Genomic DNA, 25,783 nt, shown 5'->3' with positions numbered 1-25,783 from the left:
ATGACCAGAGAAAACTGAAAACTCAAAAGGTTCTTGGTCTCAGCACCATAAGCAGCATAGCTTAAGACTGAGCCTTTGCCTTAAGGCTTTTCACGTTACTGCTGGCTCTGAAGAGGTTGGAGTTCATTTTAAAAGTCTGGGTAAGATTTCCATCTTACTGCCAGAAGCCTCCAGCACAGCTGCACACATAACATTATTATACAGGTGATGTTTGAATTAGTATGTCTTGAAAAGTAGAATTGATTTAGGTGGGTAGAAGTAGAACTGCTAATGTGGGAGACAAAGCCTTATTAAGAAAAACGAGGAGACAGAAGTAACAGTTTGTGGTTTATTTGGTGTTGTAGTTGGTGCTACAGTTGGACAGTCACTGTCTTGTTGCACATAGAAACCTTAACATTTTTTTGAACATGCTCTGTAGACAGAACTTACAACTAGACTGATAGAGTACACAAAAATAAGGTTCTCTAAGAAAAAAATACCCACAAAAATTCCAAAGCAGTGTTAGGAAAATACACTTGGACCTATCAACAGTGAAATATTTAAGCTATTCAGCTGGCAGAGAAGGTTGGTCAGTTGGCTTGACAATCCTTCAACTTCAAGAAATGTCTTTGGTTTCACATTGTGTAGCAATTAATTACTCCTTATTCCTTTGAACCAACATGAAACAAGATGAGGAAAAGGCAAAGGGTTTTTTAGGCAGTGCTGCTTTGAATGCTGGATTTCTGTCACACCACTGAACAAGACTGACTAGGTTATCGAGCTCTGGCTAAAGAACATAGGTGTCTGTGAACAGGGGAAACCCTAGATTAGTTTCCTAATGCTATCTTCAGGAAACTCCATTGTTCAGATTTGAGCTTTTCGTGTGTTCTAGTTGAGATAATACATTGAAAGATTTGACTTACTTGGAAAGTGCAACGTAAGACAAACCACTAAACCCGTTAAACTGCTAAGAGCCAAAAACTGCTTGGGCAGGTTTAAAACTGTAGTTCCTTCTGGATTGCCCACAGTGTGTCTGCACTCTTCCTTAATTTGTCCTCTTCCTCAGGTTTGAGGATCATCTTTACTACATCAGTGATGCCATTACTTCCCAGTACACAAGGAACACTTAGGAAGACATCTTCTTTTACTCCATGCAAGCCCTGAAAAGTACATAAGGATTGTTAGGCTGGAATTTATGTATATTTGTATATTTCATAGAATATCCTATCAGGAAACCAAATTTAGGTGAAAGAAAACTAGAAAGGGATCACTGTTTTTCAGAATTCCAGAGACACGTAATTCTCAGTAAGACACAAATTAGGAAGGGGCTGCTCACCTTAACAATGGTAGAGATGGGGTGCACTCTTCTCAAATTCTTCATAATACTTTCAGCTAGGTCTCCCACAGAAAGGCCAATAGCCCAGGACGTGTACCCCTTCAGTTTGATCACCTCATAGGCACTGCAGAGACACAGACACTCCATTAAAGAACAAGTACCATCAACTGAACTTCTTCAAGTTTGTAAGAAAGGCTTTTTGAGGTCTCCAGATCAATTTGGAGGCATCAGAAGCTTGACTGATTTTCTGCCAGGACCAAAATGAACTCAGTAGTGAATAATTCTGTTTGCATTTTACACTAGTCCTCACAATGACACTGGAAGCCTAGAATTTTAAGCTCTGCCCTAATAGTTCACTAATCATGAAAACTTAACTGCCAAATCTACATTGCTCTTTTAAATATTATTTCATGTTCCATTATGTTTGCATCTTGACATTTGGGGCTACTCAGGTATTCTAGATCTGGGTACTGCAGAACGGAGATTTTTCAGTTCTTGATGATTTAATAATAAATAATTTAATAATAAATAATAAAAATTAATTTTAATAATTTTAATAATAAAAAAGCCAAGCCAGTATTTACCTATCCACAACCTGCTTATGGACCTCCTTCCAGTGTTCTTTGTCTGCATCAGTTCCCAAGTCTGGATGAAGAGTCTTCAGAGAGACACCAGCAACGTTCACTCCACTCCAGACAGGCACTGAGAGTTGCACATAGATTAATTATCTCACAATACTCAGTTCTTCTCAAATTAACAGTTAATGTAAGATCTAGCTGGATTAATTTGCAGCACATCACTTACGATTTAGCTATGACCTTAACTATAGTATCACCTATAAGCCCAATCTAAATTGCAGGCTGATAACCTAGGAGCACATCAACATTTATGCACAGTGTCACTAAGTTTGAATACACCTTCATTGACATGAAATACCTGGACAACATGAACTAAAATGACAGTCACTGTATTTTGCAAAGTTTTCTCAAATAAGAATTGATTCCAAGTGCATTCTGGTGTCAGGAAGCAGACAGTACTGCTCTGTTGCTGCTTGGTTTTCCAAGCATGTACATGTTCAATAAGGAAAAAGTGCTTTCTTCTTTCCGCCGGACTTGCCTCTGCAATTCCTATATACAGCGATTAAAAGAAGCCAGGAATTGCAGCTGGCAATTGCAGACTACTGCCAGTAGGTCTGGTGTAGATCTTGGAGAGGCCCTTGCAGAGAACTTTATCCTCTTGCTGCTTCAGTTTGGGTTTTTTTTGGAGTTACGTGAACAATTTAGCCTAGAAATGTTTAGCCAGCTCAGGTTACAATAATGACCTTTTCCAAGCACATTCAGGTCAAATATAGATCATATAGGGTTACTCTGTGTAGCAAAAGACTTAAATCAGAACTTGCGTTCTTAAGGTGCTGCAGTGCAAAGGTTTTGGAGCAGTGTTTTGCTGTGGGTTTTCAAGATGTTCCCGGCAGACAAAGCACCAGGGAGTTGCCCGATTTCACCCTTACCACTGGAATCTCCGTGCTCTCCAATGATCCATCCGTGGCAGCTCAGAGGGTGGATGCCCAGCCTTTCTCCCATGAGGTGGCGGAAACGGGCAGAGTCCAGATTGCAGCCACTACCAATAACACGGTTTTTGGGGAAACCACTGATCTTCCAGGCCACATAGGTCAAAATATCCACTGTGAGGAGAACAGGGGCATAAAAAGTGCCACTCATGAGAAGACTGATAATGAGGATGGTACCTTCCATTCGTCTGTAAGCATTTTACCTGCGTGCTAGTGGCATGGAACAGAGCACAAAGCACTGCCCATGGCCAGGCACTGCAGTGGGCTAACATAATGGTTGTTTTGTATAACATAATGACTGTTTTGAACAGCCTCTCAGCTCTGCCTTTATGCTATACATGCAATTATCAGTGACCTGTAGTGTGCTCACAATCTCTTGGTCTGAAAACCCAAGTTTATTTCTCAAAAGACCAAACTGCTGAGCCTGGAGAGGGAAGATGACATTTTTTGCTATACAGGTATCATAGAATAGTTTGGGTTGAAAGGGAGCTTAAAGATAATTCCATTCCAACCCCCTGCCATGGGCAGGGACACTTTACACTAGACCAAGTTGCTCAAAGCTCCATCCAGCCTGGCTGTGAGCACTTCCATGAATGGGCCACCTGCTCCAGTGTTTCAACACCTTCATAATAAAGAATTTCTTCCTTATAGCTAACTTAGATCTATCTCTTTCAGTTAAGGCAATTACCCCATGTCATATCACTACCTGCCCTTGTAAAAAGTCCACCTGTTTCTTTAGATACTGGAAGGTTCTCCAAGGTCTCCCCTGGAGCCTTCTCTTCTCCAGCACAAGTATTTTCTAAAAGCCTGTGCACTAATGCCACCTTACTGGAGAAACACTATTCTCTAAGCCAAATCCTCTTATGGCAACACAAGACAAACCTGGGTTTGAGACAATAAGCAGCTTGCAGTCAGGACTGTATTTAACGACATTGGGAATGATGAATTTGAAGATATTCACGTTGCGCTGGACCAAGTTAAGGCGGCTCTCTCCTTCTTGCTGCCGGGCACCAGCAGTGACAATGACCAGCTTGGAGTGTGCAGTCACACTGTAATCTGCAGACAAAAGGCTGTGTCAAACATGACCTCTTACTACACATGGTTCAGAACAGGAGTTCTCACTTCCTTTCTCAAATTCCCAAGTTTGAGGCTACAGCAATTCCCTGGTAGTTGTTACCCTAGACTTTGCCTCTACAGAAAATGGAATTTAATTTTAAGACCGTGGCTCATTGCCCCAAGCAACGACACTGAGGCATGTCGATGCTGTAGCACGCAGCTGCAGGTGGTGATGCTCCATGCTTCTCAGCCACAAATGGGACTAGGCATAGCTGCTGGGATAGCGTTCAGGGTAAGTAAGTGCTGTGTAGAAGAGGAAGAAGGCTCTGCCCTCATAACCTACTACCTGTAGGAACTGTAATTAAGGTATGAGCTGGTTAAGCCTTTGCCCAATTCAAGGCTGCCACTAAAAGTTATCAGAAGTAAGCAGTTATGAGTTCAGGGGTTAACTAGTCATGAAATAAAGTTCTCTAAGGTACACAAGTACTGAAGAAATCCATCTTTCTGTACTGAGTAGTGAACCCTGGAAGAAAATTCCTAGCTGGACTGGCCATAAGAAGATACATTTTAAAATGTCAGCTGAGTGCTGTATCAATGAGCTTTTCCCGCAACAATTAGGGTGACAGGCTAAGTGCTAGACTTGGCTGTCCAGTGTGAGACCTGAAGCGTCTCTCTCCATTTAGAAATAATCAACACAGGAGAGCCAACTGCTTGCCTTTTCCAGAGACAATCTTTGGAGTTTTAAGGAAGAGGCTGCCATGCTGGAGATCCAGCATCTCTCCTCTGAGCTTGTCCTCCACAACATCAACAAGGGCGAGTTCATCGGCCAAGTCCTACAAGAGACCAAGAGTAATGGTAAGTTTGCTGGCTCCTTCAGCAAAGCCCCCAGTTTTTAAACTGTGAAGTTACAAGTATTTTAAAAACTACTTAAACAATTTTGCTCATCTCTAACACTTCACTTCTCCCCAGAGTCCTTAAATTAGTCCCCTGGGATATCCTTGAGTTCACTTTATACTTCTCATAACCACATTCTGCATGAAATAGTAGTACAATTAAGCAGGACAATAATGAAGAATAATTTAATAGCATAGTTCACACGCAACCTGTTTGACAGTCAAGAAAAGCAAGCCTGATGTTGACCACAGCATTTTCAGTATGGTAACTGAAGGCAGAAGACAAGTTATTCAGACTGTCAAGGACCAATTTTTCCAGATCACACTGCAAACAATTATTCTATTGCTCTGCTCAAGACAAAATAAATCCTCAGTTCTCGAGCTTTTTGCATATTTAGAGTGTTGGAGAATCCCTACTTAGAAGGGAGTCTTCAAGTCCCACAAAGGTAAATGCAGCTCTTAAAATGATACATAAACAATGTTCTGCCTGATCCTGAGGCAAACTTTGTTTACAAGAGCTGCAGCTATTTTTTCTGCCAATAGCTTGAAGACTGTTGCTTCATTTCAGGCCCAAAAAAGGATTATATAACCAGAAGTTCAACTAGCAAGGGTGACTATTTTTTTGCCCCTCTTTTAGGTCTCAGGTTTTTCTGCTGCTTCCTACCAAGCTTGACATTTACCTTCATGAGGATGCTGATGGCACAGGCCATTCCGACTGCACCCACGCCAACCACGCTAATCTTATTTTCGGCATGACTCTCCTGTTTGTGGAGAGTGTGGATGAGCTGTTCCTTGAGAGACATGGTGCACTGCTGAAAAGAAAGCAACAGATTATTTCTCCAAGTCTCAGTTTTTACTGACACTGGAATATTTGTATTCAGCAGTGATACAAATGTAACTGATACACCTATCAAGTATCCAGTATGATAAGAAAATGGATACAAAACACATGAATAAAACATCCGGCAATACTGTCTGTATGCCACAAAATTATTGCAAAACTGAATTATTGATGAAAATCCTCTGTTGAAGTTCACCCTAGCTTTGCCTCAAATACAGCCTGAGAGCCATCGATTATATTTTATAGCTGGTGGCACTCCAGCAGCAATAGCAGAATGTCCTAAATGACCATCCATATTATATTTAGGTACAGGAAGCCATTTTAGTACTTCTAAGCACAGCACAGTCTGGCAGCCTCTGTTCCCTCACCCTGAAAAACTGGTATTCTGTGCCCTGAAGCCTTTCCAGAGCTGAAGTCGTGCAACACTTAGGCAAGCCTTTTTAAGCACAGCATGAGCCTCCACAACTTCAACTTCACGAATTTGTTTTGAAGTGAAACTGCACAGTTTTGAATTAAGATGGCTGGAGTCTGGCGTCACCATCTCTCCCACCCTCACATTTTACCTGCCAGCTGCACAGCATCCTGGTTAGTTGTGTTCTGCCAGCCGAGGGTGTGCCGAAATGGCACAGTGATGGCAGAGGATTGTGCATTCATGCCCGTCTCCGCGTGGAAGCCAACAGCACGCTTTCGCAGCAAATGCTGCTGCCCTGGGAGCAGCCTGAAGAGCCCAGGGCAGGAGCAGCTGCACGGACGGATGCAAGCACGGACACCGCACGGCTCTCTACTGCTGAACAGGCAGCAACTCGTTCAGAGCATGAGAAACCAAGCCGAGCAGCAGGGAAGGACTGTAAGTTTTGGGGCTGAGGGGAGGGACAGGAAACCCATATTCAGGAAAAATCGACCAAATACGTCAGTCTTCAGGTGCAAAGCCTCCTGAAGCGTGGCCATGCAGCGCACTCACCACGTGCCAAGTCCTCCCTTTGCACCATGAGCACATTAATGTGCAAGGCGGATCAGAGCCACCCACTCAAGCACGTCTGTTACACTTGAAAAATTTTCCTTTTAAGAGCGCCGTACCCCTCAAAGAAACAGGTTAGGGGAGTGGTAGGTGGCCCACTAATGCTGCATTTGAAACGCGGTCCTAAGCCCATCCTCAAGTCTCTTTACGGGATCCCTCCCTGGGGCCACACGCACCGATTAAGGGAAGCAAGTTAATCCACGGAGGCTCAAGGGGATGGAGGGAGGGGACGATGGGGGGGATTGCGAGTGGAAATCACGCCGGCTGGACTCAAGCTCAGGGCTGTGGCCGATCCCACCACGGCCGGGGGGACTCAGTGGAGCAGGCGGCGTCGCGGAGCGGACTTTCTCCATTTGGCGCCGCCTGCTCCTCCGCGTCCCCCCGGAGGTTTTGCGGCACCAGCACCGCCTGCGATCCCCGTTCCTGCGCTGCCCCTGCGCCCGCAGCCCCGCTCCCGCCCCCATCCCATCCCAGCGCGGCGATCGCACCCACCGAGCGTCCTGAGCCAAGCGCGGCGGCGGCGGAGCGGGGGAGGTGGCGGCCGCCGCCTTAAATGGGGCCGGGCGGTGACGCGGGCGGGCGGGCGGGCTCGGGGCTGGGGACGTGCCCGCAGACACGTCGGGGAGGAGAGAGAGCGAGAGGGAGGAGGGGAAGGAGCAGCGGGAAGGAGATGGAGCGGGGAGGAGCAGGAGGGGAGGGTGAAGGGAGGCCGAGGGGAGCCGAGGCGGGGCTGAGGAGCTCGGCCGCGCACACCCTCGGGGCTCGTCTGAGGGCTGCCGTCGGCGGAGATTTCACTCCCTCTGCTATTAGCCGGGATGAGTGAAAGCAAACAGGCCGGCTCCGGAGAGTTTGTGGGGAATTGAAGGCGTTCCTGCCCTCGGTTCCCGGCCGGGCAGTGGCAGCCAGCCCTGCCCTGCTCCTCGGGGGTTTATGGCCGTAGTTCCGGATGGGGCTCTTGTCGGGTGGCTGGAAACCAGCTTCTAATTTCCATCTAAATCAATAGATGCTTGTGGGTTTTTGTTTACTTCCCCTTTCCGTGTATTTACATATCCAATTCCCACTCATTTGTTGTGTTCGGTTATATAAGCCAGACCTTTTCAGCCCTGCGTGGTCATGCAAGCGGTTCCCTGGTCATCGGGATGCATGTTCTGTGCGACTTTCTCGGTTTAAGTGCTTTTAAAATGCTTTTTCTCCCGAGAGGAGCTGCTGCATGGAGGTTCAGACAGCGATGCCTCAAACACAGCACTCATGTTTTCCCGAAGTTAGTGGAAATTCCATGACTGGACTCACACTGCTCTGTTTCAGTCACACCATGCTGTCAGTTTCCTGTCACCCTGCAGATGGTTACTAAAGCCAAATCCTTCTCCCATTCACTTATTTCTTGCTCGGACTCCCAAGAAAGCAAAACCATTTTTAAAAAAAAAAATATTTTCTGAAGTTTCAATTTTATACTATATTGTTTTGTGGGTCATCCTACAAAACTGGCTTTTAGTAAATCCACACTACCTTTTATCCCTTTGTTATTCATCGAATATTATGTTTTTAGTTAGATTCTCCTTTGCAAGTTTTTCTGAAGAACTGCACGGGCATCAAGATCACAGGCCCAAACTGCTTCCACCATGGCTTACTTCTTAGAACCTGCTGTTCTCTGGTCCTGTGGTAATGCCTTCAAATAGGGAAATTTACTTAAAATCTTTTGGATTTGTGCACATCAGGGTTCTGAAATTGAGAATGCCTGATTTCTCCAGTTGGAAAACAGCAGACTGGGTGAGTTTTGTACGCCATCTGTGAGTTGTGTTCCTTTATCATCTTTTAGCCATTTCTGCTTTCTCCCTCTTCTCTTAGGCATCCTGTCTTTACCCCATGGATTATCATGTTCATCCTTACTGAAAATCAGCATTAATTTAATATTGTGTGAGTATCTGTGTTGCCTTTATTTTCTCATTCTCGTTTTTACAGTAATTTCTTTTTCTTTTTCTTTTTCTTTTTCTTTTTCTTTTTCTTTTTCTTTTTCTTTTTCTTTTTCTTTTTCTTTTTCTTTTTCTAATTTATTGTAGTTCTGGTACCTTTACAATCTTTGACTTAGTTTCCTTTTCTGAATCTCACTCTGATTTTTGGCCCTAGGTCCTCAGGTCCTAGGATGTTGTTCTTGAGGTACCTATCTTGCTGTGGCATGCTTGGTCACACACACCATCCCAGTGACAATTCCCTTCTGCTGGGGTGACCTGACAGCAATGGTGACCTCACCATTTATTTGACAGTCCATTGGCAAAATAAAGGAAGCAACAATTACTGGAGAGAAAACATCTAAAAAGGCTGGAAAGAGAATTTGCATAAGATTTGCATGAAACAAGGCACAAAAATACAAAATCCTGCTTATTGTAAAGACCAGCACTTCCAGCAAAGGAGTGAAATAAAGGTGAAAGGCTCTTGGTTGCAGTAGATGTGCCTTGCTGCTGCTGGAGGAAGGAGTGATGCTTGTGGGATGTGCCATTTCAGGGAAGACTGGTCACTAAGGAAGTGTGGGTAGATGCTGAGCTTGCCTCAAGCCACATGAATGCAGGATGAAAAGGAAACATAGTTCTGTCATTCTGCATTATTCTGGGTTCACTGAGCATCTTGTTCTGTCGGAAGCTTCAAGGATGGCTTAGGAGGTTTAGTTGTGCATCCCAGGAATCTGTATTTACAGTGGCTCTATATGAATGGGACTGAACATCTCATCCAGGTTTGAGTTACAGACATCTGGCAGGACAGAAGATGAACATTTGACAGGAATTAAGACCAATAAGAATTATTTTTGCCTATAAAAACTTTTACTTCTAAAGAGTTTAAATGCAAGATAGGAAGCTTCTATGACAATACTGGCTGAATAGAATAATAAGCATTTTTAAATGGGTAACTAATGTAAAAGAATTGGTATTTTACTACTCACAGTGAGACCAAAACTCCTAAAAGAAGACTATTGGTATTGTAAGAGTCTTCTTAGCCCATGGCTCACACAAAATGAACTTAGACATGGTTTTCAGGGTGTAAGTTCCAGTAACATCTTCACTCGTGTTTGTGTTGCTTGTTACTGAGAACAGAAGCAAGAATGAATCGCTGTTATCTTATAAGGCATCAGGTTGTCCTTATCTCTCTGGCACCTGTTCAGACACCAGGGGTTCTACTTTTAGTAGTGCAGGACAAAGAAAACCAGCTGGGATGTTTCAAGACCATCCTGGTCACAGTGATGATGATAAACAGTTAGAACCCTTTTTTTATTAAAAAATAGAGTAAGCCTTTAATATGCCAGTGCTAATTCACCTGTTAATTTATCTCAGTTACAGAAGTGAGAAGGCAGCTTTGATGGCCAATTTTTTTCTTTTTATGTGGCCTTTGTGATCTTATTATTGGCAGTAGATGCTCAGGAGGAAAGCAGTCATCTGGCATGATTGACATTGATTTTCTGCCTCAGAGAGCTTCAATGAGAGAAGGCTCAGAACAGCACAAACAGAATGGGGTGAGCAAATTACAGGCATTTTTCTTGCACTTGGAAGATGGAGGCCAGGTCTGTCTTGATTTCCTGTAAGTGATTGATTGTAGGGATGGGTTGACTTTTCTCACATGTGTACATAAGGAGTTTTATTCTTCCTGTTCTTTCTCCACTGCTGCCTTTTATTATGGTAGCAGGAGGTGGTGTTGACAGAGTGATGGGAATGCCAGAAATGTGACAGTGTCTCTCCAGGGAAGCTTGACCCTTCCTCAGCCTGCTTGGCCTCCTTTTCGTATTAGTTTTCACAGATTAAACATGAATAATAAAGCAATGGAAGCTGATGAATGTAGAAACATTTATAGTTTTATTCTAGGAGTTAGAAGCAGAGTTTTCCCACAGGCCTCAAGTGGCATTTGGTCAGGATCTGAATGATAACGGATGGAAACAAATGCCACATTCTTATTAAACAATGTGTTTGCCTTTAATCAACAAGATATCATTAGACCGTTGTCACAAAAATGAAGTCCAGAGAGTGTTTTACAAGGTGAGTTCAATGTGTACGTTTTGCTGTTTTCAGCAAAACACAAAATGTTAGTAAATTTTCCTCCATTTTGCTAGTATACAAGAGGTTTTACATGGTGACATTTAATTTCTACTCTCTCCATTTGCTCAGGTCCTGGCTCATGACAGACTGAGTCCAACCTGATGGTGCTGCAGGGGTGAGTCAGGACACCAAACCAGGACCTGCAGGTTTGCTGTGTGACCTACAGCTGAGCTGGGAGGCTATCAGTAACCCAAAGCTACTGGGGATGCTGACCAGCCCCGGAAAGGTCAGTGGCATTTCCCCACTCTGCCTGAGACTCGAGGTTTAATTTGCCCTTAAAAATCCTGGGGGCTATTCCCTGCATGATCGGTCCTGCCTTTGCTCTGACATCATCAAGGGCTTTGCTTTCACATGGTGTCAGTGTGTGAGTAAAGGATCTGGCACTACACACAGATACATCATGTTCCTGTCCTGTCTTTCCCTTTGATTTATTCTGAGACCTGAACAATTTCCTCCAGCTTTAATGGCTTCATTTCTCCTTTGTAAAATGTGAAGGTGCTTTTATCTACCAGTCTGATGGTGGTACTGCAGAGATTTGTTAATTATGAAACAATTCAGCATTTATAAAGCAGCATGAAATTGATGGATGGTATTTTCCTGAACCGTAGAGGCTTAGACTCCAAAGTGTAACTTGACACCAAAAGTTCACAGAGCCAGAATTCTTGCATTATTCTTTTGAAATACTTGCCAGAGTAAGATACAGGGAGTTGGTTCATACTCCACAAAAATCCATGTTTTGTATTTCTCCAGTTTGGTTGGTATAGCCACATCAAACTGTTTGAACCCATCTCCTAAGAAAACCAAAAGCTGAAAGATGAGTTTCATCCTGGCTTGCACTAACAAGTACCTCTGCACATAATTGATTAGCCACGATCCATACACCTCTGGATGCCTCTCCTTGGCTGCTTCCATGCACGTCTGAGGATGCTGGTGTTACAGAGATCCAGAGCTTTTGCTGCTTCACGCCCTCGTTTTCCTTTGCACTGTCATTGTGGGGAAGGGGAGGGGCCAGCTGATGCAATTCTCGTTTCCTGGTGTTTTCGGCTCTGTGTCTCTACAACCTATTTTTAAATGTGCAGGAGAGGAATAAATATGGAGAGCTATGTAAATAACAGTCAATTTCTGGAACACCCAGACTTCAACAATGTTTTTTGGTCAGTTGTCTGGTTTTGATTGCAAACTGATTTCTAGCTGATATCTTCCAATACCCAGAACTTCCAAGTTACACCAGTTTTTCTTTTCCCCGTAAGTTGGTTATGTTTGCAAATAGAGTTGCAGTGGAGTATGCATTCAACATAAGGCTAGATAAAATTGTATTTTTTTGCAATATTTTCCTAAATCAACACTCTAGGTAGCTGGACTAAGAAGAACACGTGATTTTGTCTTGTTTCTCTAAGGAAATGAATTTATTCATGAAAGCATGACTCACCATGCAGGGTTCCAAGCCAAACCCATTCCCTTGATGCAGCTCTGGAATCTTACTCATTTACTTAGGAACTGCAGGAAATGGGATGCTCTGGTAAATGGCATGCATTTAACTACACGAGACTGCCTCCCTTTTGGATGGAGACACTTTCCTAGCATTTCAGAAAACCTTATATATCTGTTTGATGCTCTGTGTGATAGCAGATTATGCATTCTCTCCCAACCAAAAAACACAGTGTCCAAACTTTCATTTCTGTGAATCAGAATTCCGAGTTACATTGCTGGAAAGTCGGCATCCTATGAGGAAGATGTTGCTGGGCCATACCAACCACTGCAGAAAGCTGAGTACTTCTCAACATTACAGACACACAGACTTGGTGAAGGAGCCTACAGATGACTATATAATAAATGATTATCCCTTCCATGGAGGAGGAAGATGAAGTTTGACTTGCAGTTCAACAAATGCAGCAATAGAATGGAAATAGGCAACCAGGTGCTTTCATTTCATTGCCACTCCTGAGGCTCCTTAAAGAGCTGCAGCTGGGCTAGCTGAGCCTAAGGGTTGTAGTCCTGTGGGGTGATTTGGACTTGTGTTGCAGACCTCAACTCTTCTGCTCTTCCCAGAGAGGAAAAATAACTTCACTGTTTTTTGCACAAGTTATTCTTTTAAATATTTGGTTTTGTGGTGGTTGCTGGCAGCTCTGCAGGTGGCTACACCTTTGCCCTTGGCAAAAGACATGACTGTGACACTCAGGTTCTGTCCTGAGAGGTTACCAGGCAGAGTTTTAAATGCCATTTATAGCCATATATTTATTTATTTATTTATTTATTTATTTATTTATTTATTTATATCCTGTGTGCTGCCAGCAGAGCCCTGTTGTCATATGTATGCTCAAAGCGTGCTGTGTCAGGAAGAGAAGAGAGATTTCTTAACCTTTCCAGAAAGAGTTGCTTTGTGTTCTTCATTTCCTTCCACAACTTTTTAATTTTAAGCACCTGTGTTTCTTAATTGAAACATGGTATGTTGTACCATTATTCAGTACCAAGGGTCTGAACTATGGCAGTGATTCCAAAGAAAAATGAAGGTGAGGAAAGAAAGGTGCAGCCTCAATTGCTATTGCAGCTGTAGTGAGATCATTAATATACTTCAGGGAGGCACCAAGATGAACATCTCTGTTGGGAGCACAGCTTTGCAGCACAGGCATTGTAAAGGCACACAGCAGAAAGAGCTCCCAGGGGAGGAGGGAGAAGGAACCAGGGGAGTGAGAGTGGAAGCAGAATAAAGCAGAATAATTGCCAAATATGGTTCTTGACTTGGCATGCTGTGTTTTCCAAGAATGTTACCAACCCCTATCTCCATCAATTAATTCAGGGTTTTTATTTATACTCAAGTTTTAAATTGAAAATGAAAGGTTGCTGCTTGCCTGTGGACTGCCAATGAATAGTTTTCACAGTGCTATGCTAAGTGTGGCGTTTCTGACTTGTGTTCTCTCTGTGCCTGTATTTGGATGAAATTGCACAAACGTTTAGCAAACATTTGCAGGGCATGGCCTCATTGTTTTGCAAATTGTGGTGAGCCTTGTTTAAGGAGGAGAATATTACCAAAGGGAGGAAACATGACTTTTGGCTCCTGTGGGGGAAATGCTGATACTTCCAGAACCTGGTGGTTGGGCCCCGTGATAAAAGGAGCAGCATGCCTGTGTCCTGGGTGCTAAATGCAAGGTACAAGCATTTCTCACTGGCCACCTCAACCCTGTGCTGTTTTTCTCATGGCTCTATGCAAAATCAGTTATATCCCTAAGCCTTATGCAGTTCTGGCCTTAAGAAGCAGTATCTCAGTTCAAGAACCCCTTAAAAGATGCCATGTGATGAAAATGTGAGATGCTGGGAGATCTTATCATGTGTTCTCTGTGTGTGTGTGTCCATGTGCACAGAGCTGGATTTCTGGAGGCTGGGTCTCCTAAACAGTTCACTCCCTATGTATTCTCCACATCCTTCTTGCTAGTTGTACAGCATTTCTGCTTTATGCATGCTGTAGGCTGTGTGTTATGTGATACTTGATGCTGTGATGTCAGAAGGGAAAAGGTGTCCACGTGCTTTATCTTCTGCTCCCTGTGTGAGGGCAAGCAGTGTCTGGAGTGGCAACAGGGCTGTGCAGTCCTCTGGGTCAGCATTCACTCCCTGCCACATGAGGAGCCTTTGGGCAGCTGCTGGGGCAGTGGGGCTCACTTCACTCCTGACCTCTGGACTGAAATGTCTGCTGTCTGGGCAGTGCCAGTTTGGAAAAATGTCAGCATTAGAATATGAGAGACACAGGACAGACCAGAGCCCATATTTCTGACTGCTGGGATGTGATGTGGTATATTCATGTGCTCTGACAAATGGAGCTAGGACTGTTGCCTTCTTTATGGAGTATCATCCTGTGCAGGTGTTTGGCTGCTAACCCAGCGTTCCTTATTTTTTAATCTCATAAATTCTTTGGGGGTACATATTTTGAAAAGAAATCTGTTTCACTCTGAAACTTTTGGAGCTTCTTCTCCAGGTTTGGACTTGAAAAGTGAAGTCAGTTAAAGGCTGTGGGTACTCAACTTTTGGAAAATTCTGGATTAAGGATATATCTTTACTGTTTTGTTTGTACTTTTAGGTGTAATGTTGAGCATGTATTCCTTGGGTAATAATATCAGGCTTGCAGACCCCTTTAAAATATGCTCCCTTGCAAACAACATCTGGAGACTTAGAGTCAGTAGTTTGTTAGGTTATGGAGAGAATTAAAACTTTAAAAAATAATCTCTGCAATGTCTCATATCTCTTAGGCAAAAGTTACTGAGAGGCAGTTAGATCAGTGCATGACCCCTGTAAGAGTTCTCAGGCATATAAGAGTGGCCAAAAATAGCTCTTTGGAAGGTCAGGGAAGGCATCTTTTCTTCAGGTTTACATTTCCATCCTGAAACATCTACATGCCTTAAGGTAAGCAAGAAAGAAGGAATGGAAAGAAAATAGACCATCAGAATAGGTTTGGAGGGCAGCCAGAGCCTGTGTAATATGTTCCTATGTTCATGGGGCGGCCAGCCTTGGAGGTTGTTTTGTACATGCAATGGAGAAGGCTTGCATTAACCTCTAAACCACGTTTCACAGACAAAGTGGCCGAAGAAAGGTTGGATTCTGTCTCTCCAATAGGTGAACAACAGCAAGAGGGATCCTTATGTTTTAAAATGGAGCCATAGCTCACATCCAAGTGGTTTTAAGCTTCTGACTGGCCCTGTAGCCTGGAAGAAATTTCAGCTTGTCAGACCAAATGTTCTCTTTGGTCTGATGTCTGCATGCTGAGACAGAGTTTATGAGAAGCTTTTATAGCAAATCCCAAAGTCAGAGTCACCGCAGAACACTTTAATTATTGAATAGGCAAGGGCTAATGTGAGAGGGAAAGGTTCTGTGTGTATTAATCTCCTTCCCCGCCCCTTCGTGCCCAAATCCTCTTGGTTAATCAGGTTATGTTTGCCCTATTTCTCTCTGGGAGCATGCAGAATGCAGTGTGGCTACAAAGGGACAAAGGGAAGGAGGAGAAGGACATGCAGGAAGCAAGAGTGGGTAGAGGATGCTTCAGAAATGAAAGGCTCACTCTGGCAGGGTTCTCAAGATCTCAGCAGGATGCCTTCAGTCTGTGGCATGTCTCTGTGACCTGTCACGCTTGCTGACATGCATGGTCTCCCATCCCAGGTGTGCCAAAGGACAGTGAAGGGGAACCTGCCTGCCTTCAGCCTGGAGGTGCTGCTGGTCTCTGTGGCCAACAGGTCCCTTCCCAAGCACCCACCCACAGCCCATTTCAGCTGAGAGCCCCTGGGAGGGGGAAGCTGATGTCCCTGAGAGGGAGTAGCTGCTGTGGAGCTCGGGCTGCCTGCCATTATTCTGAAGTGCAGTGGTTAATCCTGGGGAGGCAGGGTGTGCTGCATACAGCCTTTAACTCATCCCCTCAGGCGTGTGGCTGAAAGCCACAAGAAATTAGCACAGACAGACCCACCGAAGTAAAATGCTGCTGTGAGAAACAGGGAGCCAGCACAGACACAGAGGGCAGTGCTGGCCTCTCTCCTGGTGAATCTCAGCTTCCTCTTAGGTCTGGGAGTCCTGGAGTTTAGCTGTGAGTGTGCTGTGAGGGTGGTTCTTCATACGGATTTGTGCATCAGAAATGCTCTCATCTGCTCTCCTGACTAGGAGACTGCAGTCCAAAGCTCTTCTATGCCCAGGGTCTAAACCCAAAGCTTGCAGGTGAAACTGTTCCAAAAATGTGCAAAATTATTCTGAAGTCTGGGTCTGATCAGCCTTAGGAGAACCAGGTAAATCTTAATTCTCCCGTCAAGTGCAGTGACTCGAGTGATTTTGGGACTGTGGCAGATAATTCAGAAGGATGTAGATTTGCAGGTCTGTGTGTGTATTCTGTGTCTCAAGGTGAATCTATCCAAAAGCTTAAAACCAAATTACAAAGCTTCAGGGAGTTTATATGTAACCCTCTGAACCTGGCTCAGGATCAGCTGAATGTCAGACCATGCTTGCATTTCACTTGTGTCAGGAAGTGCCAAGCCACACAAACATTGCCTAATTCAGTTTTGGTAAGAAAACATGTGTGCTAATGTCTTTACAAACAGTTCAGTGGGTCACAGTATGGATGTTAATGTCTCTGAAATGGGTTTTAATATATTTACCAACTCAAAGCCTTTGTTACAGAACCGAGACAGTTAGACTCCTGAAACAGACAAATGGGTCCACACAAGCCCGAGTTTCTGAACTTTGAGTGAAAATGACAGATTCAAGGTGGGATATGTGGTAGGTGATTTGGGAGGGCTGTGCCCTCCCAGTACCTCAGCCGATGGGAAAAGAAGGGGGCAACATGCAACATAAGTTAGGATAAAAGGAGGCTTCGCCCTCCAAAACCTGGAGAGAGAAACCCCACGTGAAATGTGCCCCAGTGGACAGTCTCTTCCTTTATTGGAATGAAGTTGCAGGACTCCTGTCTCCTTTATGGACGCTGGCTTTTCATAGTGCAATTTTTCTGCAGTTTTGTGTGCTGGCTTTTTTGCTTGGATCATGGTGCGCTATTCCTTTGAGAGACATGGATTACTGGAAGAGGTTTTTAACACTCCTCTTTGCTCGCAGCATGTATCAGAAACATTTCTGTAGCTCAAAGCCAGGTGAGTGCTCTCAGGCATTCTTCCGAAAGCATAAACACTGGCAAATGCAAACCTGAGCCAGGAAATCCTGGAGCTTAACACGTTCACATGATTTCACATGTTCCCCAGCACAGAGCAGCGCCAACTGAGTGGCCACAGACCCCACAAGAATGAAGACAGTCAGGAAATGAACCTCCAGAAACCATTCCTTAGCAGCAGAGGGTGGTGAAAGGAGAGCATAGCAGCCCTGAGCTGTGGCAGAGACAGTCTTTGCGGGTGCCTTCGAGCCACGTGGGGATGCCGGCAGCCTTGCCAGTGGCGCAGTGCCGCTGGAAGCTGCTCTGGGCCGTCCACACCTTGTTGATGCCCCAATGGCCGTGGGCTGGTTGCCCATAGCTGCAGGACCAGCCACCACCAGCTCTGGTGGCTTTGCTGTGCTCGACCATCCTCTGTGCAGTCCCTTTTCCAGCTCCGTGGAGGAGCTGGGCCCTAGCGCAGGCTGGTTTCTCCGCCCGGAGCATCCCCGGCCCGCGGGAGCGCCGCGGAGCGAGGGGAAGGCGCTGATCCGCCGTGAGCGGCTTTGGATGGCCCCGGCAGCGGGCAGAGCCTGCCTCGGCAGCCCGTGCGTGGGAGGGAGGCTGCTGGAGCAGATGGCTGGCATTCCCAGAGCTGCGGGCTCCTGGGGAGTGCGGCTCCTGTGCAGGCAGGAGGAGAGGATGGTGGGGGAGAGGCAGCCTGCAGGCTCGCCCAAACACTCAGGAGACTGTGCCTGACTTAAGGCTGAACGACAGCAAATAGCACATCTCATAAATTGTTTTCAGGTTGACGGGAGGCTTTTTCTACTCCTCTTTGATACTGCCAGGTAAAAAGCTGTCAGTTGTACAAATATATGCCTAAATCTCCTTTTGTCCCCTACCTCCCCCACTAGGCTCCCAGAATTGCATGACTTCCTTTAAAAAAACTGTATTTACCATCTGGTGTGCTTCTAATTGCCTTTCTGTCTTCTAAATCCTGAATTTCTGTTTTCAAGATTCTTTTCTGTAAGTGAGGAATTGTTTGTTTATTTGTTTGTTTGTTAAGCAAGTCCCAGGAAAGCGGAGCTGTAAGGGAAGCTGCAGCATGGCTCAGCCCTGGTGGCACTGACAGGAAGCAGAGAGAAAACCCGCACTGAGAGGGTGAGCCAGGAGGCAGGGCTGAAACAGTGGCCCCATTGTTTGGCTTCTGCTGGAGCCCATGGATGTGGCTGCATGTCCCAGGGAGCTGTGTATTACAAATACGTAGTTTAGGGTGTGCACAGCAATTAAATAGCAAGGTAATTGCTTAACAGAGGTGTGCAAGTAGTAGAGTTATAAAATAGGCTTAGAAAAGAAAAATCAGTGCTCTGAAGTTTAAAGCTCTGCTCGTATGGCCTGGTTTTAGGTGAGAAAGAAATAGGAAGTTTAGAGATGAAGAAATCATTATCTTGCTGGTAATCATTTTAGTAGGGGCTGTGGCTATACTCACTTCTGTTCCCAAACAGTGAAGTTTTTAACCACTTAAAACTCTAGGTAGCTAATGCATTGGAGGTCTGATTTTGCAGAAAATACTGGTACAAAACAACTATTAATGTCAGGGCACTAAAAAACTTTTTTGAAATCTTTAGGAACCTTGATACAATAGCACAGGATGAATTTGATCCACAGATCTCTTCATAAGATCCATAGGGCTGGAGCTCCTTGGCTAGTAAAAATAGAATGATTTTTATCTAAAATTTTTCGTTATTTCCATGTTGTTCTGCTGAACATGACATGGAATTTGGAGAGTGTGGAATAAAATGTTAGGGTTTTAAAATTTAAGATGTATTAACATGTCAGTTCTAATGTGTCATGTATCCAGCAGAGATCAGGTCCTTGGAAGCTGAGTACTTCATGTCTGGACAGTACTTCCTTTAAATACAGCCTTTTAAAGCTGGCACACTTTCTGTGAAGTTTATTGTCCCCAGATTAAGTCAATCTGTCTGGAAATTTCAAGCAGAGTGATAAGCTCTTTATTTCATATGAAATCTTGAATGTGGGTATGTGATGAAGTTGGTAGATGCTTAATATTGGCCAATATATTAAATAGTTTGTTGCATTTCTAGTACTTATAATGCAAGTAGCTAGCCTGTGATAAAGCAGATTTGAGAAACTCTTTATGTGCCAAGTGAAAACAAGTTTCTTTTCCTATGATTTCTGTCCTTTTGAGGAAGGATATAACATCTAGTCTCTCTGAAATGACTATAATCACTGCTATGTCCTTCTGACAAAGAAATACATAAAACAAAACCTGGTTCTTAGGAAGTATTGACAGCCTGCTCAAGTTACCTGAAAATGCCTATAATCTCAACCTTGTAACTGGACTAAAGAGATCATTAAAGGCCTGCTGTGGAAATAGTTGCGCAAGGCCTTTAATATGAAAATTAGTTTGAACTTTGTGCTGGTCCCATTTCCTGACTTTATGTAACTTGCTATTATTACATGCAAGTAATGGGGAGTTTAAAAACAACGTACTCAAAAGTAAGGTCAACCATTGGACTATGGACTGCTTGATGTAGTGTTTCCAAACATGGAAAAAATACTTCAGGGTTAAAGATTTGCCTTTGCAATTCTTCTGTAAGCTCTATGCACCTGAGCCTGAGGGCTGGCCTGGGAGCTGCTTTTCATTCATGTAGCTGTGTCAGCTCCACCAGAGCTCCTTCCATGGTCAACCAAGAGAAGTCATTCCAGGGATTGATCCTTGGAAAGAGCTGAAATAGGTTTCTCTTCTCCTCAGATGGGTTTTCAGCCGCTGTCATTTGGAGACCCTTGGAGATGTGCATGTGGATCCTTGGAAATAGAAGACAAGCTTGTTTGACCTGAGAATTTTTGCATATCTCTTGCAATTAACCTGTGGACCCTCAGCAGCCACAGACACAACTCTGATGCAATCCATGGTTTTATCTTCCCTGAGAGAGAGAAGAGCCCAGCTTCGATGAGCTGAAGTTAGCCCATGTCAGTATCCTTTCTACTTCTCATCTGCTCAGTCTGCTTCAAGGTGTCCTTATATATGGTGTTGGAAGTCAGGAATGATTTAAACAAAATAGCCAATTCCTCTGGGACATCTTGTTGAAAAACAAACCTTAGTCTGTAACCTAGATACAATGAAGTTTTGAATTATTTAGATCACATCTTGCAGATGATGCAGGAAACTTGGATTTGGGAGAATGTTCTTTTAGGTTGAATTAGGTAATGGACTTTTCTTTAGGAAGTTCAATGCTGACTAGGGTCCGCTGAAGGGCTATCTTTGACCACTGCTACTGACTTCTTGAGTACATAAAAGTTCTCAATAGCAGATGGTAACCTTGGGAAATGACAGATCCTAAATGTTGTCCCTGATCAGTTTTTTTCCCCTCATGCTGTTGTTTGGCAGACTCCAAAACAGCTGTACAGGTTGGGTGTGCAGCTGCCAAGGCTTGGGCCCTGTGCTGCCCAGCTACTCTCCTGCCAAGCAGCGTCAGCAGGGATGGGGCCAGGGTTGGATTTTTAAAGGTCCAGTAAGAATTTTAATCCTGCTGCATCTGGTGGCAGTTAGATGCACAAATACTTACCAGGTAGGTGGGGAAGCTGCAGACAGAGCTTGGTGCTCTGTCTCAAAGTGCTGCTCTCTTGAGATGCCATATGGCTCATGCTGCACCAGAATCTGTGGTGCTCCTGCAAGGCACACACTGCTGCAGCAGGGCAGTTCACTCAGCCCTTCAGCAGTGACAGAGTTATCACCGTGTCAGTCAGCTGAAAGTGAGTAACACAAACTATTTATCTGGTTTATTAGTGTGAGTTAGTGCAGCTAGTCCAGTGCTTCCTGGTGCAGCTGTAGGGAAAAGTTTGGGCAGGAACTTGCCCTGCCGCTGCGGGGAAGAGAAAACACAAATGTGATACAGGTGTGAAGCCTTGGAGTTTGGAGTCTGGCTTTTGAGATTAACCTTTAAAGTAATCAAAGCCATTTCTTAGTCTGACAGTAGTGCCTTGGCTGTGGGATTTGCATGGAACAGTGAGCAGCTGTGTCTGCATTAACAACCTGTGTGCCATAAAGGGGGCTGGATATTGAGCAAACAGCTGGTATTAAGGACCTGATATCCTCTTTGTATGTCTGCTGGCAAACTCCAGTCCAGTCCTGTGGACTGGCACCCGCTGGTGACTGGAGTTCTCCTCTGGTTTAGTTTCAGACCAGGGAAATCCATTTGCGTGCTCTCAGACTGCCTCGTCATCTGAACCAAAGCTCAGTAGCCATGGCCACTCGGGAGATTTTGCTTTAAGAGTTTGTGATGTGAATGAAATGCAAATGTAGCTTTACCCAGTGCCCAGGAGCCCTGAGCTGTGTTGTGTAACACAGCAATGTGTACTGTAGGGGTGTCTAATTATAGCATCAGATTCTGATTGCGGAGAGCTCGACATTTATCACTTAAAAGCGGGTATGGGTGATGTTTGGGGGACAGTAACACTGAAATAATGTAATGAGCTGAGGCAGCAGCGCAAGTGCCGGAGCAGGAGGGGTGCCTCCCTAGCAGGCTGCCTGTAGCCTGGCACCCCTGTGGCTCCTGCTGGCACCAGGCATCGCCGGCTGTGCAGGAAATGAAGCTGTGTTGCATAAAGGGAGATGATGGCTGTGAGTCAGGGCTGCAAGGGAGAGGCGTTCGTGCAGGGAACAAAATGTCAGCATTCGAATGGAGGGGTTCTGGGCAGGGCTGAGCTGTGCCCTGGAGGATTAAATAGGAGTCTGACTGGGGTGGAAACAAAACTGCTTTCTGCTCATCTTTCTGAGCTTTCTCTCCCTCATGTCTGTGGGTTTTCCTGTGGTGGAAAAAGCATTGGGTAGTTCTAGACAGGAATCGTGATACTCCTCCTTTCCCAGGACATGCAGTTTAACCGTGGACTGAACCAAGCTGGTAGGGAATCAGCCCCTGGACTGTAAAGTGCAGCTTCTCTATCTGATATTTCTTCCAGCCAAGGGTCTCCTGGGCACAGTCGGGTTTACTGCTGTTGGCACTGACACATTGAACCCTTCTGTGGACAAAGATCTCTTTGAGCAAAAGGACAAGGTAGATCCCTCAGCAGGGACCTGGTTCTGGCTGCCTGATGCTGTGTCTGGAGGAGAGCACTGAGCCACCCTTTATGGAGCCAAGTCCAAAGCGATAAGAGGCTGCAGAAGGTGCTGCTCTGTGTCTCAGTGCAGGGTCTGTGTGCCAGGCCAGCATCACTCACCCTTCCCGCCTGTCTCCCTTGGAATCCACTATCCTGAATGTAGGACAGCTCCATAGGCCTGTGGCATTCTCTGCATGGGTGCAGCAAACAGCTGCAGGGCAGAGGGGCCTGATTCACACTAGGATGCTGTGATATGGTGTAACTTCCCCAGAAGTAGCTATCCACACTGAAAGGTTTCTTCTGGCTGGTCTCCAAGTGTACTGAAACAGTCACTGACCCCCATGGAGACTGGGCTGTGCTTTTAGGGCATCTCTGCTTCTTCCATCTCTGGTGGCACTCGCTCTTTTTTCCATGTTTTTCTCCAGATACGGAGTCTGGGCATTGGCTGTGCTTTGTCCCAGCTCTCATCCAGCTTGGGCATGACAGAGAGGGATTCAGAGCATGTCTGTGGCCTCGGAAGCCAAGTTGCCCACACTAAACAGGGGTGGGGGGTTAGGGATCAAGGCCAGGCTCTGCCAGTCGTGCTGCCAGGGCACTTGTCCAGTGTCATGGTTCCTCCAGGGCTGGCGCCCCTGAGACCTTGTTCCCATCCCAGCCCCACAAAAGGCAGTTGCTGCTGCAGGAGTAGGGTGAGGGGGGAACAGAGGGGATACAAAACAGCATTTCCCTGAGAGTGAGAATGAGATGTCCCTACCTAGGTGTCTGTCATGATTCTTAGCTGAGCAGGGGCTAGTAGAGGCTAGCACCACTGAATTTGGGGCTGGTAAGGGAATGGACACTGCTTTTTTGGGGGCTGGTTTGTTTTCTGCCCCCTCATGTATGAAGGTGTGTGGCACAGAGTCAGCTTGTCAGTGGTATGGCTGGGGAATGAGGTTCAAAGCTGGTCTCATCAGCTTCCTCTCATGAGAGAGAGATCAGCACCAATGAAACTGTTGGCAGTGTCTGCTTTCCAGATGGGAATGCCTGGGCCTGGCTGAGATCTGGGATCATCCCTTTTTCTAGACCTGAAAGGGTTTTCAGTGTTGTGATGTGAAGTCTAGAAATTGTGGCATGAAGGGCTTTCTGGGAGGGAGTATGATGAGAAGGGATTTCCTGCCTCCCTGGGGAAAAATGCATCTTAAATCCCTGGTTAGAGATCCTGAATACTTTAGCTGAATAGGACCTCTCTTAAGGACTGGATCACAGCTCTGACACCGGTTCTGGTTTACCATGGTGGAGTGTTGGTGCTTGCTTGGTGTAAAGTTGTGGTTATCACCTGCTAATGGTAATCACAAAATCAAATTGTAATCCCTGTGTTTGTCTTTGGACTGTTGTAAATGTTTGCTTTTGTTAAGGCAAGGTGAGGAGCTGTGCCCAAGGGAGTGGCAAGCCATGGAGAAGAGCTGTTCCATTGCTGTAGCACCTAGGATCTCGTCCAAGAGTGAGGTCCCTAAAGAAACATTCCACTGCCTGCTGTAAAACAGCACAAGCCAGTTTGGGAGCTTTGCCTGAAGGGTGAGGAAGGCAGAAAGCCCTTGAAGAAGGCAGAAAGACAGTAAGGGTGCAATTTCCTGAGCTCTTCAGGGCTGCAGGGCAAAAGGAAACATTCTGGGTTTGGTGACATAATGTCTCCGTACAGACAGATGTCTCCCTCGGGTCTCAGGCCACGCTGCTGTGAAGCATTTTGCACACTGATGTGCTTCATGTGGCCTGGTTTTGCAGAACAGGATGGTTGGTGCTTACTAGCAGAGCTATCTGCTGCCTGCTTCTGGCCCAGCAGTCTTTGTCCTGCTGAGTCACACCTGGCAGAGCCAGCCAGGCTGATGGCAGCGTTGCTCCGAGTCCCTCACTGCTGCTGTTTCCCTTCGTGATCAGCTCGTGGCAGGAAGCGGAGGGGAGCCGCGCCCAGACTCAGGAATTGTCATTGTCACTTAGGGACCACATGGCTTTACAACTCGGCGTTTATTTCCTTAACATACTATCTGCTGTTGGGCAAAGGTAGAAATGGGGGCAGTGCTTGCAGGGAAGTGGCTGTCGTGGGGCTGTTGCGTTTGAGTTGTCAATTCCAGTCATAGGACATGCGGTATGGCAAATAAAGTTCCTATTAATGCTGTTTTATCTAGATCAGCCCTTCAGCTGCAGGTGAGGTCAGGGAGGAAGCCAACAAGCTGTTCATGTAACAGGCTGCAAGTCCCACCTGAGGCCAACACTCCCTGTGCAGTACTTTGGAGATAGGCAGTCCCTGCCCCAGAAAGTCTGGTCACCTCTGGCCAATTCCCAAAGTTTTTGAGTCTTGTCTTTTTAACAGAAGCTTTAACTTGGGTGTGTTCCAGTGCTTCCCTCTTTTCTCTGGAACTTGCAGTCGGGGTCCTGTTGAGATTCTCAAGACAGGGTTTAGGGGGTGAAGTGCACAGCTGTGGGTGCACATAGATTGTGTGGGCAGCCAAGCCTGGGGAGGTTACACAGAAGGGATCTGGGATTCCCAGGCTATGAGGTGCTTAGCCACGGTGCCCAAGTGTGGTGGAGCATTGTGCCAGAGGTGATGGGCAGTCCTGTGGGTGCACACAGCGCAGAAGCTCGCTTGAGGAGGGTGGTGCAGGGAAGTGGGGATGTCAGCGGTGCTTGAGGCTGCTTCTGCTGGGTGCAGGAATTCTAATAAAACAATGGTTTGTCAGGATGTGCCTGCAAGTGAACTTAGAATGGAACGGGATGTGATGTTCTAGAGAACAAAACTGTCTGGGTTTATGGGTTATTTGAAGGGAAGCTGCCTTCAGCAGATTCAGATTTAACTCATGGTTTGTGAGGGCTGTGAGTGAAAGAATAAAGCAGCAGGTTCTTAGCATGCAGGGAGGACAGGGTATAAGTCCAGGACATTTTTTCCTTGGGGATATGCTGACACCTGAATTACTGCAGTAGTTCGGCTTTTCCACAATGAAGGGTATGTGGACTTTGATGGGGAGAGGAAAACCAGAGGGCTGTCAGGTTTTGGAGGGGATAGAAATGTTCATGGGGGGAAACACTGCAGCTGAGAGCATGTGGCTGTGTAAATGCCATCAAGGAGCCCCAGCCTCGGCTGCATTCCTGAAGGCACTTTCCCCATCACTGTGATGGCACTCTGCCACCTGGCTGTGAACCCAAAGCTGCCTGGAGAGCAGTACAAAGGAGAACTGGCATGGCTGTGAAAGAACTGTGGGCTGTGGGGAGCAGGGTACAGAGCTCCCTCACTGAGGGTACCAGGGTCTCTGGGGTGCTCACT

The 25,783-nt window shown here is 45.6% G+C and overlaps 1 protein-coding gene across 2 annotated transcripts; it reads right to left on the bottom strand.

The window, feature by feature from the left end:
* Positions 1 to 314: 314 nt before the first annotated feature.
* LOC131592955 (L-lactate dehydrogenase A chain) lies at positions 315 to 7,337 on the bottom strand. Of its 2 annotated transcripts, none has more exons than XM_058864989.1 (8): positions 7,183 to 7,337; positions 5,512 to 5,643; positions 4,654 to 4,771; positions 3,765 to 3,938; positions 2,823 to 2,996; positions 1,900 to 2,017; positions 1,316 to 1,439; positions 315 to 1,139 (listed from the first exon to the last, which is right to left on the bottom strand). In XM_058864989.1, exons 2-8 carry the CDS (start codon positions 5,632 to 5,634, stop codon positions 975 to 977), a joined length of 996 nt encoding a protein of 331 aa, XP_058720972.1. In that variant the 5' UTR covers positions 5,635 to 5,643; positions 7,183 to 7,337; the 3' UTR covers positions 315 to 974. The 2 variants fall into 2 exon arrangements, with proteins under 2 accessions (XP_058720972.1, XP_058721049.1); XM_058865066.1 differs by having other exon boundaries at positions 5,512 to 5,640; positions 7,183 to 7,281.
* Between the last annotated feature and the right edge of the window lie 18,446 nt (positions 7,338 to 25,783).

Source organism: Poecile atricapillus, chromosome 1 (genome assembly GCF_030490865.1).
Source record: "Poecile atricapillus isolate bPoeAtr1 chromosome 1, bPoeAtr1.hap1, whole genome shotgun sequence".
NCBI classification, from domain to species: Eukaryota; Metazoa; Chordata; class Aves; order Passeriformes; family Paridae; genus Poecile; species Poecile atricapillus.
Note: the sequence above shows the minus strand (reverse complement) of the source record. Positions and strands in the feature narration are given on the sequence as shown.